Below are 16,570 nucleotides of genomic sequence, written 5' to 3' on the forward strand. Positions count from 1 at the left end.
AGCAAACCTGCAAACATGATACAGCCTGCATGTCAGGTAAATATATGTGACTCAGACAGGTTGCCACACAAAAAATAGACCAAGAAAATGTTCTGGGATTTCAACTTTTACATCAAACTAAAGCAGCAGCAAAAGCAATGTCCCCACACTGGCACTGGTACCTTGCATGTGTAAATGAGTTGATAATGTTTTGACTGGATCTTTCCAATAGGGTCACTTCTGATACTGGGTGTAGTTGAGAATCCTCTATAATTATTAAAACAAGTTTCACATCTGTCAGCAGATAATAACATATGAAAACTACGTTGGTCCTGTGAGGAGAGAAACCCCGTCCTGGATGTGGTCGTCGGTGGTCCTTGAGGACGACTGTGAAACACAGCACAGAGTCTAGACTGTGTTGAACGACTGTGGTAACACCGAAACAACCGGCCGACTGTTAGCATTGTCCTCGAAGAATCTGATGAACGTAAAACAGCAAAACATTTGTGTGAAACCAACATGACAAGCGATATTTTGGGTAAAAAGACGTCAAAGTTACTAGAAATTTCATCAACGTCTGGTTTGTCGCGGTCTGATGACATCACAAATAGTTTCATTTTCAAAACAAACTTTATTAACAAATTGTTCTTACAACAAATCAAACCGGATTAGCTTTGACATGACATGTCAGCAAACTACTATCAATCTAAACAAGAAAAAAGAAAGAAAAAAGGCAATAATGAATTTGACATAGATTTGTTATAGATTTCTTATATCTTTATAAGTTTCTATAGATATTGTGAATTCTGTTTGACAGAATAATATGCAAATAATATGCAAATAGGCTTTTAAATGTCATATAGTGAATGTAGTATTTACCAATAGGATAGAAATATTTCAGTCAAGTACTGTAATTAAGTACAATTTTGAGGTACTCTTTACATGAGTATTTCCATTTTATGCTACTTTAATCTTATAGTCTGCTCTACCACATTTCGGAGGAATATATTGTACTGTTCACTCCACTACAATAATTTGACAGCTACCTGTTACTATACAGATTCAGATTTTAAATACAAACATATGATGAACAAATCAAATATTATGCATTATGCAACTACCTGAAAATGAGTCCGACCCTGACTACTTCCAACCTTAAAATGCTGCTTACACATTCATGCATCACTAATAATATTAATGCTGTAATGCAATATAATATGCATTGTGAGAACTTTTACTTTTGATACTTCAAGTTTATTTTACTGATAATGTACATTCAGTTAAGTAAAATTCAGACAGGGGAAAAGAAAGCCTGTGTGGCCAGAATGAATGCCACCATGGAGAATGCAAAGGGAAAAAAACAGCCTGAGGAGCGGAGCCAGAAACTAGGAAATTGCCAGGCACAAACAACACAAGTCTTTACGACATCCTGGTCAATTTAGTTTGGCTGAAAAATATATGGCTCTGTTTTGTGGTGTGTTATCATAAATGTCTTAACCACAGTCAAAATATTAAAGCCTATGCGTCATGTCCCATGTTGAAATACTAACTTACTTGCAATGGACATCATAATTTCATATATTCTCTCTTATCAGAAGTTCTCAGTGATGGAACACCGAGTACACTGGATGCCATATCGGTGGTGGTATAAATCTCAGGTAAACTGCACAGTTTATGGACTGGTTTTGGAGGCGATACAAAGGGAAGAAGAGGAAACAGTACATCTAATCCTGTATTGATGTGAATATTCAAATTATGTTCAAATGGGGATAGTTATAAAGTATTTATCTCATGTTTATATCAACAGGCTTCCAAAACACACACAACAATTTTTAGACATAAATTCAACATTATAGTGAGGAGCCATTTTAAGAAGTGATGTATATTGTTCATATGCAACTGTGTCTTATTCACCCTCATTGCCTCATTGACAATTTCAATTCAAAGACAAAATAAAATTTTTTTTTTTTTACAAGTTTTGGTTAAGTAAACATCCTAGTGTGGAGAAGTCAAGACATTTCTTTGAACACAACCACCAGAGGCTGACATAAAGACACGGACTCAGAGATTCAGATTTTTCTTCCAATCTATAAAATACTTCTGGGATGGCCAGTATGGCCCAAATCAGGGACAGTTATCATCACCTCATTGTTTGCCATTGCTTTAGAGGGAGAGGAGAAGTAGGGGCATGTTATGCATTTATAACAAAACTATTTTTGCCATTCTTGCAACTGGCTGAAGCCAAGGCTGCTGCAGGAGTGTACACCTGATGTCCACAGATGACAAATTTAGTGAGCTGGTGGTGACTGAGGGGTGTGTTGCTTAATCCAGCTCAGAAAGGTGGGGGGAGTTTGTTTCGGGGAAACTGCAGTCAGTCTGAAACTGGGAGCTGACACACTGCCTTTGTGGTGAGTCCATGTGTATTTTCGTTCTGCTATTCCTCTGTTACTGATTGAACAAATAGTTACAACCTGAACAAAAAGAGATGTCGGCATACGGCTAACATGTATCACTCATGATAAACCAGGATTGAGTAGATATCCTTTTCTTTATACAATAACCGAATAACAAATGACAAGAGGTTGGGTTGTTTACCTTAAAACACATGATCCTCAAATCCTGCTGGTTAAATATGACAGTACTTGCTAGTCCATCTAAAATTCTGCACAATTAATTTTTACAGGAAGCTTTCATTCCTTATTCATAAGACCTCACTTTAAGCCAACATTTATTATTCAATAGGAACAGTCCTCTCTCAAAGTTTGATTGTAAGCTTTTTGATATGTATATGTTCAGAAGTTGGCATATGCTGTTTGAAATGAAGTTGAGCACATTTGCCACAATATTTTTGGTCATGAGGATGAACTTTTTGAAATGAAATGAAATATAAGTTTGGCTATATTTCACTTAATTCATTTTTCATTCTGATTTAAAATACTTTCATTGTAAACCTTTCAGATAATTATTTGGCAATACTGTATTTAATTATGGTCATGCAATATAGCAAATTTAATCTGATCAACAGTTAAAGATTTACAGATGTCAAGCGGTTATAAGGCCACTATAGACCAATACAATGCCCTCAAACACAGCAATGTCTTGAAAATGTACTTTATACACACCTTTATTGTACAGCAGTTTATGGAATCGCAACATAACCATAATCAGGTGCAACAGTATAACCATAGCATAAAACTGAGCTGCAACATTACATCAATTGGAAATTAGGTTAGAGTCAATCAAACACTGCCACATATGGTGGCTATTGATCCAGCTGAGTTATGTGTGATCTCCTGCCTCATTGTGTGCATACCTGTGAGTAATCATTAGCCTTGATACTTTATTTTAATACCACACACACCAGTAGATTGGAACTGTAACCCATTGTGATATCTGGTATAACATCCTTGCCCTGACTATTTGAGAGAAGCCATTCCGTAATATCCACATCCATTTATATATAAAAGGTCCATTTAAGATAAAAGGTCTAATATTATTAATTCGACATATATTAATATATTGTTTGCCCATATTAAATATAATAATTATAAGCAATTATACAACATTTTGTCCTCCATATCACTCCTGACTACTTTTACATCATAGTAACATAACAGGGTAGTGAGGTTCCCTTTCAGAAGTCCAATTTTAATGTCTTAAAACGATACTACCGCTGTGCTTTTATCTTGATAGCGGCGTTGTGCTAGCACTTCCGCCAGTCTCGTGCAACAGCAGACTGTTGTCTTCGTGCGAGCAGACGAACCCACTCGGCTCATGCCGTCGTGTGGTTTTCTCCTCCGTCACTAACCCACGGGGCTCCGGCCCGGTATCAGACCAGCCACAGCCGCCGAGAAACGTTTGAGAAATGTGTCACCCGTGTGCGGAGGTGGCGAGAGACACCAGCTTTAATAAAACAGGTGGGTCTTTTTTTTAATTTTCTGGTTTGTTTTAACTAGCTAGCTGTGTGGGTCAGAGTGATTTCACTGCCGCAGTTTGCTAACTGGGCATCGGTATGAGACATCGTTTCCCGTCGCCGCTTGGCTGACTGCTGTTGAGGAGAAGCCCACCAAATGAAAGGTCGCTCTCTGGGTTAAATGACATGTTATTTTATCAGACTGCATTACAGTCAGATTCTTTAATCCCAGATTAATAGGTAATTTAATATTCTCGATCATATCAGAAACGTTTCATCCACAGTTGAAGGCCAGCAAGGTAACGTTATTCTGGTATTATGACACAAACAATATTGCCGATAAAACACGGGGATTGTAAACAATGGATTTGAATTTTGATATAAATTGTGATCAATGTCTCAAACTGTAGGTTCTGACAAACTAATTCAATACAATCTTCTTTATCTGTAGTATTCCCATTGTGAATTACAGTGTTTTTGTGGTATATTTTTGAGTTCATAGTGAATAAATCTAATCTTGCCTCACTGTGTTTTTATTATGACACGAATATTGTAGAGACACTATAGGATATAGTGTCACTGTAACATGCATGTAAAATAATATATGGTTGTTGTGATATTGTATTATGTATTATGTCCATGTAAGATCTTTTATAGCATTATTGTAGTCCTTTCTGGTAAGGGGCAAGTATGACAATCTGGCAATATTGTCTAAATAACAATTCATATCATACTATATCATATTAGTCAAATTATATCATCAACATATGCTTTTACAAAGTGGTTTTGAATGGCCCTTGTCTTAGGTGTGTGTGATTGTGTGTGTGTGTGTGTGTGTGTGAGAGAGAGAATATGACATCACCAGAGCTGTCTTGAAAAAGAAAAGTGTTTTTTTTGTGAGCTAGGCCCAGAACCAGTTAGGCCTGGTTAAAACTAACACACTAACACTGCCCTGTCTGCACCATCTCTTGATGTTGCAAGTTGGCCATTGCCACGGTTGGGCAGATGGGTTGAGAACAGAAGCTGTGAAACTCAGTTTCAAACCAACAAAATATTCTGTTTTGGAAGGACGTTCTTGGCAGACTATACCAAGAAAATGCTTCTGGACCCTTTATGCCTACAGTACACTTTTAATATCCTCACCTCAGAAGTCAGAATGAGCATTAGCTAAATCCAGCAACACACAAATTAATAAAAATTGTAATTTTATGTTCACCTCTCAAATACATTTATTTGTGGAAAGGTTATATATGCAGACGAGACCCAAATCCTACAGTCAGGAGTTTTGAGTTCTTGTCGAACTTTGAAAACCATAAAACACATTTCCTAAAACCCAATGTGTCTTCAAATGTCTTGTCCAGGTAACAAAACCCAAAGATATTTCATGTACAATGATAAGCAGCAAATCCTGAATTTGAAATAGTCAGAGATTAAATTTGTGTTAATCGACTAATCATGTCAGCCCTGTTGTGCGCCCATCACCAACAGACGATGGTCTGAGACTCTGTGATTCTGTCTTAATCTAGGGACGAGGGACTTGGTTGAATTCTTCCCCTTACATGTAGTCCAGTATGTTAAACAACAACCACAACACTTGGATCTGGATATAATGGTTACAACAACCAAGAACTGTCGAAAGAATGCCAAAATGTGCTATCTCTTATTAATTATCCCTCCATTCTTTGTCATAGGGTGTGCACATCAGGATAGAAGTAGAAGTTCAAGTCAGTAAATGTGTGATGCTCTCTGTTGCTAGGACTTTGAAGGTCCTTTGGATGTATTCCAGTCCTTAGAAGGAAATTTGTTAAGTTGTTTCAGGGAGAATATTGAGAGATACACCAAACTCGCATATCATATCAATCCAATGGAATGTAATAAATGTTCAGGCTTACTATTAGTGATGGTAATGCTGGCATTTATCTATCTTTCCATCCATCTCTTTCCTAAACCACTTATCTTCTTAAGGGTTGCCAGGGGGCTGCAGCCTATCCCAGCATGGATGGGTGAGAGGCGGTGTACACCCTGGACATGTTGCCAGTCTAACAAAAACCAACCATTCTAGAGAGCAGGGAGGTACAAGTGATGCTTTGAGCTAAATGCTAACATCAGCATGCTAACATGCTCAAAATAACAATCCTAACATGCAAGCATTACCATGCTCACCGTCTTAGTTTAGAGTATTAACATGCTAACTTTTGCTAATTAGCACTAAACACAAAGTCCAACTGAGGGTGATGGGAATGTCTTTAGTTTTGCATGTAGTTTGTTATAAGTATTAGACAAATTGAGGGAATCACCAAAATTATTAGGATATATCGTCTGGGAGTCATGAATGTCTGTACAAAATGTCAAAATGTTGTCAATTATGAATAATTAGGTTTTAAAAAAAAGGAACCTCAACTTTGCATTCTTTTCAGAAGGTGATACATGATAAACCGCAAAGTGACATATGAGGAGTTTTTTCTCTATTTCTCTGTTTGACTGTAGCTTCAGCTGAGAGACACTAGTGTCCTTGAGGGAAATCATAGTTGGCTTTAATACTGCATATTAGCTCACAGCGGCCAGGTTCACCTGCACCCCTCTCAGCCCGTATGTCAGAGCCTCATCGACAAAGACTGCCTACACAAAAGCAGTTCTGTTTGGTGAATATGTTCAGGAAAAATGTACTGGGGTAAGGCTACAAACAGGAAGCCGAGTTGCTATGTAATCTACCTTTTCTTTTTCAATCCATCCAGTTTTAATTTTAGGATTAGGACACTATATTCCTCTGGTCCTGTTTATGGTGATGAGAATGATCAGATAGCTTTAGTTAGTAGAAAAGTCCTTGGTTGAAATTCTGGAGGAGTGGTTTGGGGAGATGGGCAGTGTGATGCATAGACAAGATAAGCTGCTTGCAGACTGTTGTTTATTTTCCTGTGCCAGAATAATGTGAAACAAATCTCGAATGTTCTTTTAAAGATATCAGTGACTGTGATTATGTCACAGTGTGAGTTCACTGGAACTGGATGCTGCAGTGAAGCTCTCCAAAAGCTGGATGCTTTTTATTTTAAGACATGCTACATGAATCTTTGTTTTTACAGTTTCCTTGATCTTATCAGTGCAGTCATGTGACAGGTCATTATCTATAGTTTGAATTAGGGTACACACCTACAGTGTCTCTGCCAGCTGTTTGGCAACATGGAAGGGTGAAAGTGAGCAGATGTTTGATTTTTGTGTGTAAAACCATGATTGTCACACTTTCAGCCTAAACATATTTAATGTACATTTCTGGCTTTGGATGTGTAATTAATCTGCTGCCATACACAAAGATACAAAAAGATTGCCTGTTGTTATTAATACCATGCGAAGTATCACAATTAGAAGTGTTTTGGCAGCTGTTGGGGTCACTGTGTGTGCTGTAATTTCTGAGTTGAAGTAAAGCAGCAGCCTAACAGAGGAGGCCCACAGTGACTGTATGGCAGTCTGGTTTGAACTGGATAAAACAGGGTTTTTTTGTGACCAGCTATCCTCTTTCATCCTTTTCCTGTAAGTAAAGGGTAAGTTGAGCGGACAGGGACATACAGTTGTGTGTATCAGTTCCTCCCAACTTTGTATTAAAATAGGGAACAGAAGTAATAAGATCATATTCTTTTAGATATGCACACACATCAAACTTACATTCCATGTAACAGCTTAGTCTAGGGTTAACATGAAGCTTCGAAACAACTTGAATAAGAAAGAAAACAGCTTAGATTGCTGTATTTCTTGCATTACTCACACATTTACTGTGTGAGGAAGTAGCCTTGTTGTGGTTGGATAGATGCAGTCAAGCGTAAATGGACGCCTGGGAGAGTCTTTCGGTTCGAGGTTTATTTGTTACGTGGTCAGCAGCCTGATCTCACTTGGTATCGCTTCCATTTTGCGGAGAGCGTTTTCCAGTCAAAGTTAAAGTTGTTCCTGACTTGATTTCAATATCCCCTCTCATTCTGAAGAAGTGAAAACAACCCAGCAGGAAATTAGGAGTTGTCATGTTCATATTCTTTTTCTAGATGTTTAAGTGTGAGCTTCTAAAGATTAAACTTGGTATCATTATCCTAAAGACACTGTTAAAACATATTTGTGCCGTGAACATGTTTGTGCACATCAGTAGAGATGGAGAAACAATGACTTGTGTGAACATGTGTGCCGTGTCAGGATCTGTGGTCCTTTTTTGCTTCTGGTTTGCTCCGCAGTCTCTGAACCGCAGTGTGCTGTCGGTACATGCAGGACGGCCAGGATATCCCTGATGCACAGCAAATGCACAGCAAATATAATGACTGCCAGTCTTGCTGCCAGTCTGGTAACATCCATACCTGGCCTTAAACATGCTGACTGGGCTTCATGGATGATGATAATTGAATTGGAATTCAGTCCCTAAGTATAGAAGGGGGAATGTTTTTCTACTTGGGCATATTAATATGGTATCCATTTGTAGCTAGTCATAATTTTAGAGGAAACTATACTGCTACAGTAAAAAGTGCATTGTTGCTCTATACATAAAGAGGCTGGTGATACACACTACACCCTTTATTCAACTGTAAATTGAATATCTTCAATTGTTGGTCAGGTAATTTGAAGATGTCACCTTAGCCTCTGGGAAATTTTGATGGTGAATTTTCTCTATATTCTGACATTTTATGGACAAAACAATTAATCCATAGATTGAGAAAAAAATCAGATTAATTGGTAATGAAAATAACCATTAGTTGCATCTCAAGTTGTGTGACTAGAAATGTGAGAATATTCACATTTGAAGAGCCAGTATCAGATAATGACATCTATGCTCAAAGATTACTCAATAATCAAAGTAGTGACTGATTAATTTCCTGTCTTTCAGTTGATTAATCAATTGTTTCAGCTTTAGTTCAAAGGCAACCATAGAGCAGATTTTTTGATATGCTAAGATTTACCCCAAAAATATTGTATTTTGGAAAATTCAGTCCCATTATGTTTTAAACTTCCCATGTCACCAACTAATTTCCTGTTTTTCCTGTTTTTTTAGATAAACCATCATGATTCCCATCACAGAGCTCCGGTACTTTGCTGACACCCAGCCAGCGTACCGTATCCTGAAGCCATGGTGGGACGTTTTCACCGACTACATCTCAATCGTCATGCTGATGATTGCGGTGTTTGGTGGTACACTGCAGGTCACACAGGACAAGATGATCTGCCTGCCTTGCAAGTGGGTGGTCAACAAGTCATGCGAGACCATGCCCGTCCCAAATGTGACTGCCATCTATGCACCGGAACCCAAAGGCATTCAGTATGACCTCGACCGTCATCAGTATAACTATGTCGATGCTGTCTGCTACGAGAACAAACTACACTGGTTTGCCAAATACTTCCCCTATCTGGTGCTACTCCACACCCTTATCTTCCTGGCCTGCAGCAACTTCTGGTTCAAGTTCCCCCGCACAAGCTCTAAACTGGAGCACTTTGTCTCCATCCTCCTCAAGTGCTTCGACTCCCCGTGGACAACAAGGGCTTTGTCTGAGACCGTGGTGGAGGAGAGCGACCCCAAGCCTCTGGGAAAAATGAACGGCTCGATGGACAAGAAGGCCTCATGTGTGAGCGAGGATGTTGAGGCCAGTGTGCCCATGCTCCAACGAACAAAGTCCAGAATTGAACAAGGAATTGTAGATCGCTCTGAAACTGGGGTTTTAGATAAAAAGGAAGGGGAGCAGGCCAAGGCACTTTTTGAGAAGGTGAAGAAGTTCAGGATCCATGTGGAGGAGGGGGATATAGTGTACCGTCTTTACATACGTCAGACCATCATCAAAGTGATCAAGTTTATACTGATAATTAGCTACACAGCCTACTATGTACGCTACATCAGGTTCAGTGTAGTGTGCTCAGTGAACATTCAGAAACTAACAGGGTACAGCATGTACTATTGTGCTCACCCGTTAGCAACTCTTTTCAAGATCTTGGCCTGTTTCTACATCAGCTTGGTGGTAGTTTATGGTCTCATCTGCATGTACACTCTTTGTTGGATGCTCAGCCGCTCCCTCAAACGATACTCCTTTGAATCAATCCGTGAGGAAAGCAGCTATAGTGACATCCCTGACTTGAAGAACGACTTTGCCTTCATGCTGCACATGATAGATCAGTATGACCCTCTATACTCCAAGCGCTTTGCAGTATTTCTGTCAGAGGTGAGCGAGAACAAGCTGAGGCAGCTGAACCTGAACAATGAGTGGACGTTGGAGAAGCTGAGGCAGCGCATCACCAAGAACTCCCAGGATAAGCTGGAGCTGCATCTGTTCATGCTCAGCGGGATCCCAGACACAGTATTTGATCTGATTGAGCTGGAAGTGCTGAAGCTGGAGCTTATTCCCGATGTAACTATCCCACCGATCATCGCCCAGCTCTCCAACCTGAGGGAGATGTGGCTCTATCACACACCAGCTAAAATTGAGGCTCCAGCTCTTGCTTTCCTGAGAGAGAACCTGAAGTCTCTCCATATCAAGTTCACAGACATCAAAGAGATCCCACTGTGGATCTACAGCCTAAAGAACCTCAGTGAGCTGCACCTAACTGGGAACCTGAGTGCTGAGAACAATCGTTACATCGTCATCGATGGGCTTCGGGAGCTCAAAAGGCTCAAAGTGCTACGCCTGAAAAGCAACCTGACCAAGCTGCCGCAGGTGGTGACGGATGTGGGCGTGCACCTCCAGAAGCTGTCCATCAATAATGAGGGTACCAAGCTAATGGTGCTCAACAGCCTGAAGAAAATGGTCAACCTGACGGAGCTTGAGCTTGTTCGCTGCGATCTTGAACGCATCCCACACTCCATCTTTAGTTTGCACAACCTGCAGGAGATTGACCTGAAGGACAACAATCTGAAGACAATAGAGGAGATCATCAGCTTCCAGCACCTGCACCGGCTCGTGTGCCTGAAGCTGTGGTACAACCAGATCGCCTATATCCCCATTCAGATCGGAACACTTACCAACCTGGAGAGGCTGTATCTGAACAGGAACAAGATAGAGAAAATCCCTAGCCAGCTTTTCTTCTGCCGCAAGCTGCGCTTCTTAGACCTGAGTCACAACAATCTGACCAGCATCCACGCTGATGTAGGCTTCCTTCAGAACCTGCAGTACTTCGCTGTGACAGCAAACAGGGTGAGAGACAAAAAATCCCTTAAATTTGTCCAGTTCATGTTTTCATTTTAGTGAAAGCTTATCTCATTTCCTATGTTCTTATAATGCTTATCTGTCCCCCTATCTAATGTTGGCTCAAAGGCCAGATAAGGTATTTACAAAGGTCAACGCTTATAAATGCTTCATAAACAGCTTGGGAGTTATGGCTTTAAAGATAACTATGTGACTGAGGCTTTGGCGGTTTTACAGTTGTGTCAACAGATACTTTGCTGTGTATTTTGGAGTTTTGTGTCCTTAGAAGTTCAGATTTTCAGTCCATGTAGAAACACTGATATAATCTTGGTCTGCTTTCCAGTGACTGAAATAAAAGGAGATGTCATTCAATGGCATGTTGTAAACAGCACACAGCATTCAAATTTAGGCTAACTGCTGTCACACATGTTGGACTAAAAGTCCTCCTGTCAGGAATGAAGCACAGGTTTTTCTTGCCAAGTCCATTTTCTTTTCTTCTTTCAGGCCAGGCCAAAATGGCGGATAGAAAATGTTCCTGTATACTCCCTGAGTAGTAAACTATCACTTTTCAAGTAAACAATCACAAATGGTCTTTATTCAGGATGTTGTTTTATTTCAGTTGCAAAGATCATTAACTTAAATACTTAGAAGGCCATGCCAAGTTCTGCCATTGGTTGAAGTAGATCATTTCAGTCTTGCTGTTTATTTGATTTGCGATGTAGGAATTTTATTGTTAGCTGTGAGAAATTAGAACAACAGCATCCTCCTGAAAACTCAAAAGCGTACAGGATAATGTGCTTTCAGTAAAGGCTACTATTACTGCTGTTTTACTGTGTTTGCTTGTGTGGTTGCACACTGAAAATAGGTTCCAGCAGGTTTGTATGCAGCCAAAAATAGCTCCATTAAATGGGACCCTTCTGGTGTCTCTTATATTTTTAAGGCCTCTCTTGCCTAAATTGTCTTTACACCGTGAGCACATTATCAATTCAAATGAGTTGTGTAATTGTGAATATTGCGTCCATGTAGGTGTTTTTAATAAGATGTGATTTCTATGGACATCAATGAATACAGATTGAAATTTTGTTTTTAGACAAACAAGAATTGCAAAGAGACGAGGAGTTTGTGGAACATAAGCACACAAAGGCAGGAGTACATGATGGGCTGTGAAATTGTTCGTTGACACCTTTTTGAAGCCATTTTTTTCTGGGATTTCTTTTTCCAGTATCCTAAATTTATTATGAGACTTTATACATCATTATTCTGCCTTTTATCCTCTCCACTTCAGATTGAGACTTTGCCCCCAGAGCTGTTTAAGTGCAAGAAGCTGCGTACTCTGAATCTGGGAAACAACTGCCTTCAGACGCTGCCATCACGCTTTGGGGAGCTCACCGGGTTGACCCAGCTGGAGCTGAGAGGGAACCGCCTGGAGTGTCTCCCGGTGGAGCTCGGTGAGTGTCGGCTGTTGAAGAGGAGCGGCGTGGTGGTGGAGGAGGACCTGTTCAACACGCTGCCAACAGAAGTCAAAGAGCAGCTTTGGAGAGCCGATAAGGAGCAAGCTTGAGCCAAACCTGCTGCAGAGGAGAGAAGTTTGATTGGAGCAATACGAGCAGTGATTTTGTTTATAAAAGCAGGCAAACCTTGAGACGTTTGCAGCAGTGTAGGCCATGCAGGCTCTGAAAAGTGATGGCTTGTTGTTTGGTTGGTGCTTGGGGCTTCCCTGGCAGGATCTGTAAAAGCACGGATGTCAAATTTCGAGACCTTCGAGGATGTCCTTTTGGAAATTGCTTGGTTTCATGGTCGCCAAGGAAAAATCTCATAACCAAGGTGGTTATGGTGGTTCAGTAATGTGGTTTTTCTGTAATATCATCCTGAATATAAAGCTGAAAGGATGCAAGCAGGTGAATATGCATGCCACAGTCAGTAGGACCTTGCTAAAGCAAACCTGTTTATTAGGGAGAGCCAAAAAAAAAACAGGAAAAACTTTGCACGATTCAGCCTTGCCAGTGAGCTAAATGTGCTCACTATCACTTCTTTGCTGATCATGGGATAAATGCACAAATTGAACATGCTCAAAGCAGTGTTTGCCTGATCTTCCTCTGGCCTTGAGACTCAAACTTTTACTTTTGAAATTTTTACAGTTACAGTTGCGGCCGCGGTGCAGTGTGGCTCAGAATACTGGCAGATGTTAGTAAATAAATTATAGTGCAACTGACAGCCAGTTTGTTGAGGCATGACGGTTTGGTCCTTTTGTTTTCTTCCCTGTACGCTCAAACATGCTTGGAGGCGTCTTTTTATGTGAACAAAATGACTCTGTGATGAAGATCAACAGATCATTTCACAGCTGATCTCACAGTTTAGGCCTTAACTCGGAGGACAGATGAGACGACATCAAAGAAAAGCTGTCAACTATTCTGCGGGAAACAAATGGGAACAAACTCTACAGTGCAATGTCTAAATACCCTGCAGTTGTTAATTTATAACGTCAGCCTGTGTGGCAGGAGATTTCTTAGCTGCACTGGTGCTGTGGTGGAGAAAAGCACCATTCTTCTTGGACTCTTTGTTTTGCTTCGCTAAACATCATGTCTTATTTAGGAATGTGAAACAGGCTTTACCTTATTTTGCATGACTAAACATCACTCACATTACTGGTGTGTCTTATTAAGGTATGCGAGATTGATTGTAATTGGCCTGCTGAAACAAGGTCAATAATTTATTTTGACTACGAGATAATTTGGTACTTTCAAAATGCTACCACACATTGGTATCATGTCTGGGCCTGTGAAAGTGACATTGGTGTGATATATATTGACTAGATTGTAATGACACAATTTGCTGTCCCCGTATTAAAGTTACAGGGTCACATTACATAACATGTCATAACATTCAGAAAACTCCCGGTCACAGGTGATTTCTTTGTCTTTATTATATTAAAACATATGCAAGCTTGCACAATACTAATCATACAACCAGTAGATGATGTAGACCAATAAAACAAGCAAGAATCAAGGTACTCTTTTATGCTCTGTATTATTTTGAATCATGAGACCATAGCCGATTATTAACTATATGGCACCTCCAAGTGGATAAACTCCTGCAGATTTGGGACAGGAGAGTCTTAATTAGCTGCCAGGTCTACTGCCAGTCTCCAAGAGAAAAGTGTGGTTGTTGTTGTTGGTGACTCAAGTGCCCAGCTGTTTGTATGCTAGCCCTGCTATTTGTCATGCTCGGTGTATTCCAGGGAAAACTGACCATTTGTCAGTGCTTTGTTTATCCATTCAAGAGCAAACTGAGGACAAACAGGAAATTACAGAGTGAAATAAACTGGTTTTGACCAACCTTCACAAGGGAAACATTTATTTGCTGAGAGAGAGTTATGCACAATATGTGATTTCCACATCCATGGTCCAAATTAGTGCAACATGCTTTGTCTGCTTGAAACACTTTTCTTGTTAAGACCTTGGATTTAATAGCATCATTTGGAGTAACCCTGCTATGTTTACTCCAGCCAGGCATCTCGTTGCTAATATGGCCTTATCTTTTACAAGCTGTATGCCCTGTTAATGATCACAAGCATCGCGTTCATGACGTATTTTTTTTTCATGTGTTGTAAAATGTATAGCTGAAACGTTTACCTTCTTTTGTTTCATACATATCAGTCATATGGCATGCAGTCTTATTGTTACCAGCTGCTTCTGTTTGATTTGAGCTTTTTTAAGAGATTCATGGTAAGTTTCACTGTAATAATACAATTGCACCTTTGTTCACAGTGAATTTTGTTTCACTGAGGCCTTGGCTAAATCCAAATGCCCTTCAAGGGGTCATTAGTGAAGTGCTCCTACACAGTCCTGTTTATGAAAGAAGAGCCTCAGTCTTGAATGTGTTGACAAGCAACCAGTTTTAAAACTGGAAGCAGAGGTCACAGACGAGATGATGAGAGCAAAAACGAAACAGATGACACCAGAGAAAGGCAGGAATTCACAGGAAATCTCAGCTTTTTCAGCATGTACAACATAAGTTAAGTGGCATGTCCACCTCGATATGCCTGCTCTGGTTACATTTTTGTGGTGCCAAGTAAGCACATTTTGCAGATAGTTGTTGACCTGTTGGATGCCAAAAAATGAATACAAATACGCAAGTAATGTAGGTACTAGCAGATTAAACTACAACAAATGTATATCTTGTAGTGCAGTAGCTGACTATGGATATAGGGGCAAATTGAACTTTTACGTCACTCCAAAGTAAATTTGATATATAACATGGCTCATTGTAGTGCTGCAGTGCAGTTGCCAGTGCTGCTGACACTAAAAAATCTCCCTCCTGCAGTGCACCAGTGTCAAATCAGGACTTTCAAACAATGTCAGTTGTTGTATCAACTTGGTGGTCATGTCATTAGAGGTTGGATAGTTACAGCTAAATATACAAAAAAACGGTTCTGACTTTTGTCTAACCCTAAATTCTTTCTTGGTACAGCAGTTATAGTCTATATTACTCCTGAAGTTCAAGAGTGTCTTAGAAATCTTTCTCAGGGCATCCCTGGGAAGTCATTGGATTTGCTAAAATTGCTATAAACATATTGATGTATTCATGTATCGGGCCTTTCTCCATTTTAGCTTTATCATGGTCCGTCTACGTCAGCATCATGACACACGTGTAGTCAGCCAAATGTTTCTGGGTCTCACTTTTTTCCTACTAACATTAGGATTTGTATCCACAAATACTTTGGCCAGGAATCGCCTCTGTCGTTGTTTCTGACCTCCGGAGCCGTGACTGCGCTCATACAGTCCTCGACAGTCACTTCTCTCTTAGTCACAAGATGAGCACATTTAACCTGCAGCCCCACTCCCTTTCCCGCATGTCAGCGTCACTGAAGGCCTGAGATGAGGTCAGTCAGCCATTTGCGGAGCACCAAAAGGAGGAAGTTTTAGTGACTAATAAAATTCCCCTTGGTTACGTGAAAACTCTTATGCTAGCACTTTAATTAGTATTGTGTCAGAAGCAGCCCATTCTCATCGAAACACATTGAGTAACCTCAATCAATACATTTAAAAGCTTTTTTAAACTTTTGTGTTCATTCTACTGAATTTATGTTAAAGTACGAAATATAAAAAAATGTGCTTGTGTTTGTATGTTATGTATGCCTTAAGATAAGTGAACTCATTTGGATCCACAGAGGGTTTTACAGCAGGCAGTGAGTCCCCCCCCCCCCCCCCCCCCCCCAAAAAAAAAAACCCAACAACAAGAAGACAGGATTTCACAATGGAATAGAAACAACTCTTGACAATCTAACATACTGTAAATGGAGGTGAGCTCACCATCCTGTGTGGCCATTGTGTGTAACGGTACACATCATCTGTTAATATCTACAGTATTTCTGAAGCGTGTACATTTCTGGACGGTCACATACCATTTCACTTGAACCCAAAACTGGCATTATTAAAAAAGCTGCCATGATTGCATTGCATTGACATCTAGTCTCTACCTATTAATTAATTAATTAATTATGAAACCTTTTTTAAATACATGATTGTATTTACTATGTACG

The 16,570-nt window shown here is 39.9% G+C and overlaps 1 protein-coding gene across 1 annotated transcript; it reads left to right on the top strand.

The window, feature by feature from the left end:
- The first annotated feature begins 3,766 nt into the window (after positions 1-3,766).
- Positions 3,767-12,982, top strand: lrrc8aa (leucine rich repeat containing 8 VRAC subunit Aa). Its single transcript, XM_070924320.1, has 3 exons — positions 3,767-3,896; positions 8,913-11,037; positions 12,314-12,982. Exons 2-3 carry the CDS (start codon positions 8,923-8,925, stop codon positions 12,587-12,589), a joined length of 2,391 nt encoding a protein of 796 aa, XP_070780421.1. The 5' UTR covers positions 3,767-3,896; positions 8,913-8,922; the 3' UTR covers positions 12,590-12,982.
- The last annotated feature ends 3,588 nt before the right edge of the window (positions 12,983-16,570 follow it).

This window comes from Enoplosus armatus, chromosome 18 (assembly GCF_043641665.1).
Source record: "Enoplosus armatus isolate fEnoArm2 chromosome 18, fEnoArm2.hap1, whole genome shotgun sequence".
Taxonomy (NCBI): domain Eukaryota; kingdom Metazoa; phylum Chordata; class Actinopteri; order Centrarchiformes; family Enoplosidae; genus Enoplosus; species Enoplosus armatus.

Excerpts from the sequence above, each read along its gene's own strand:
- lrrc8aa (XM_070924320.1), top strand. The coding sequence starts at position 8,923 with ATGATTCCCATCACAGAGCTCCGGTACTTTGCTGACACCCAGCCAGCG. Across the intron at positions 11,038-12,313 it reads TCGCTGTGACAGCAAACAGG|ATTGAGACTTTGCCCCCAGA; the intron begins GTGAGAGACAAA and ends TCTCCACTTCAG.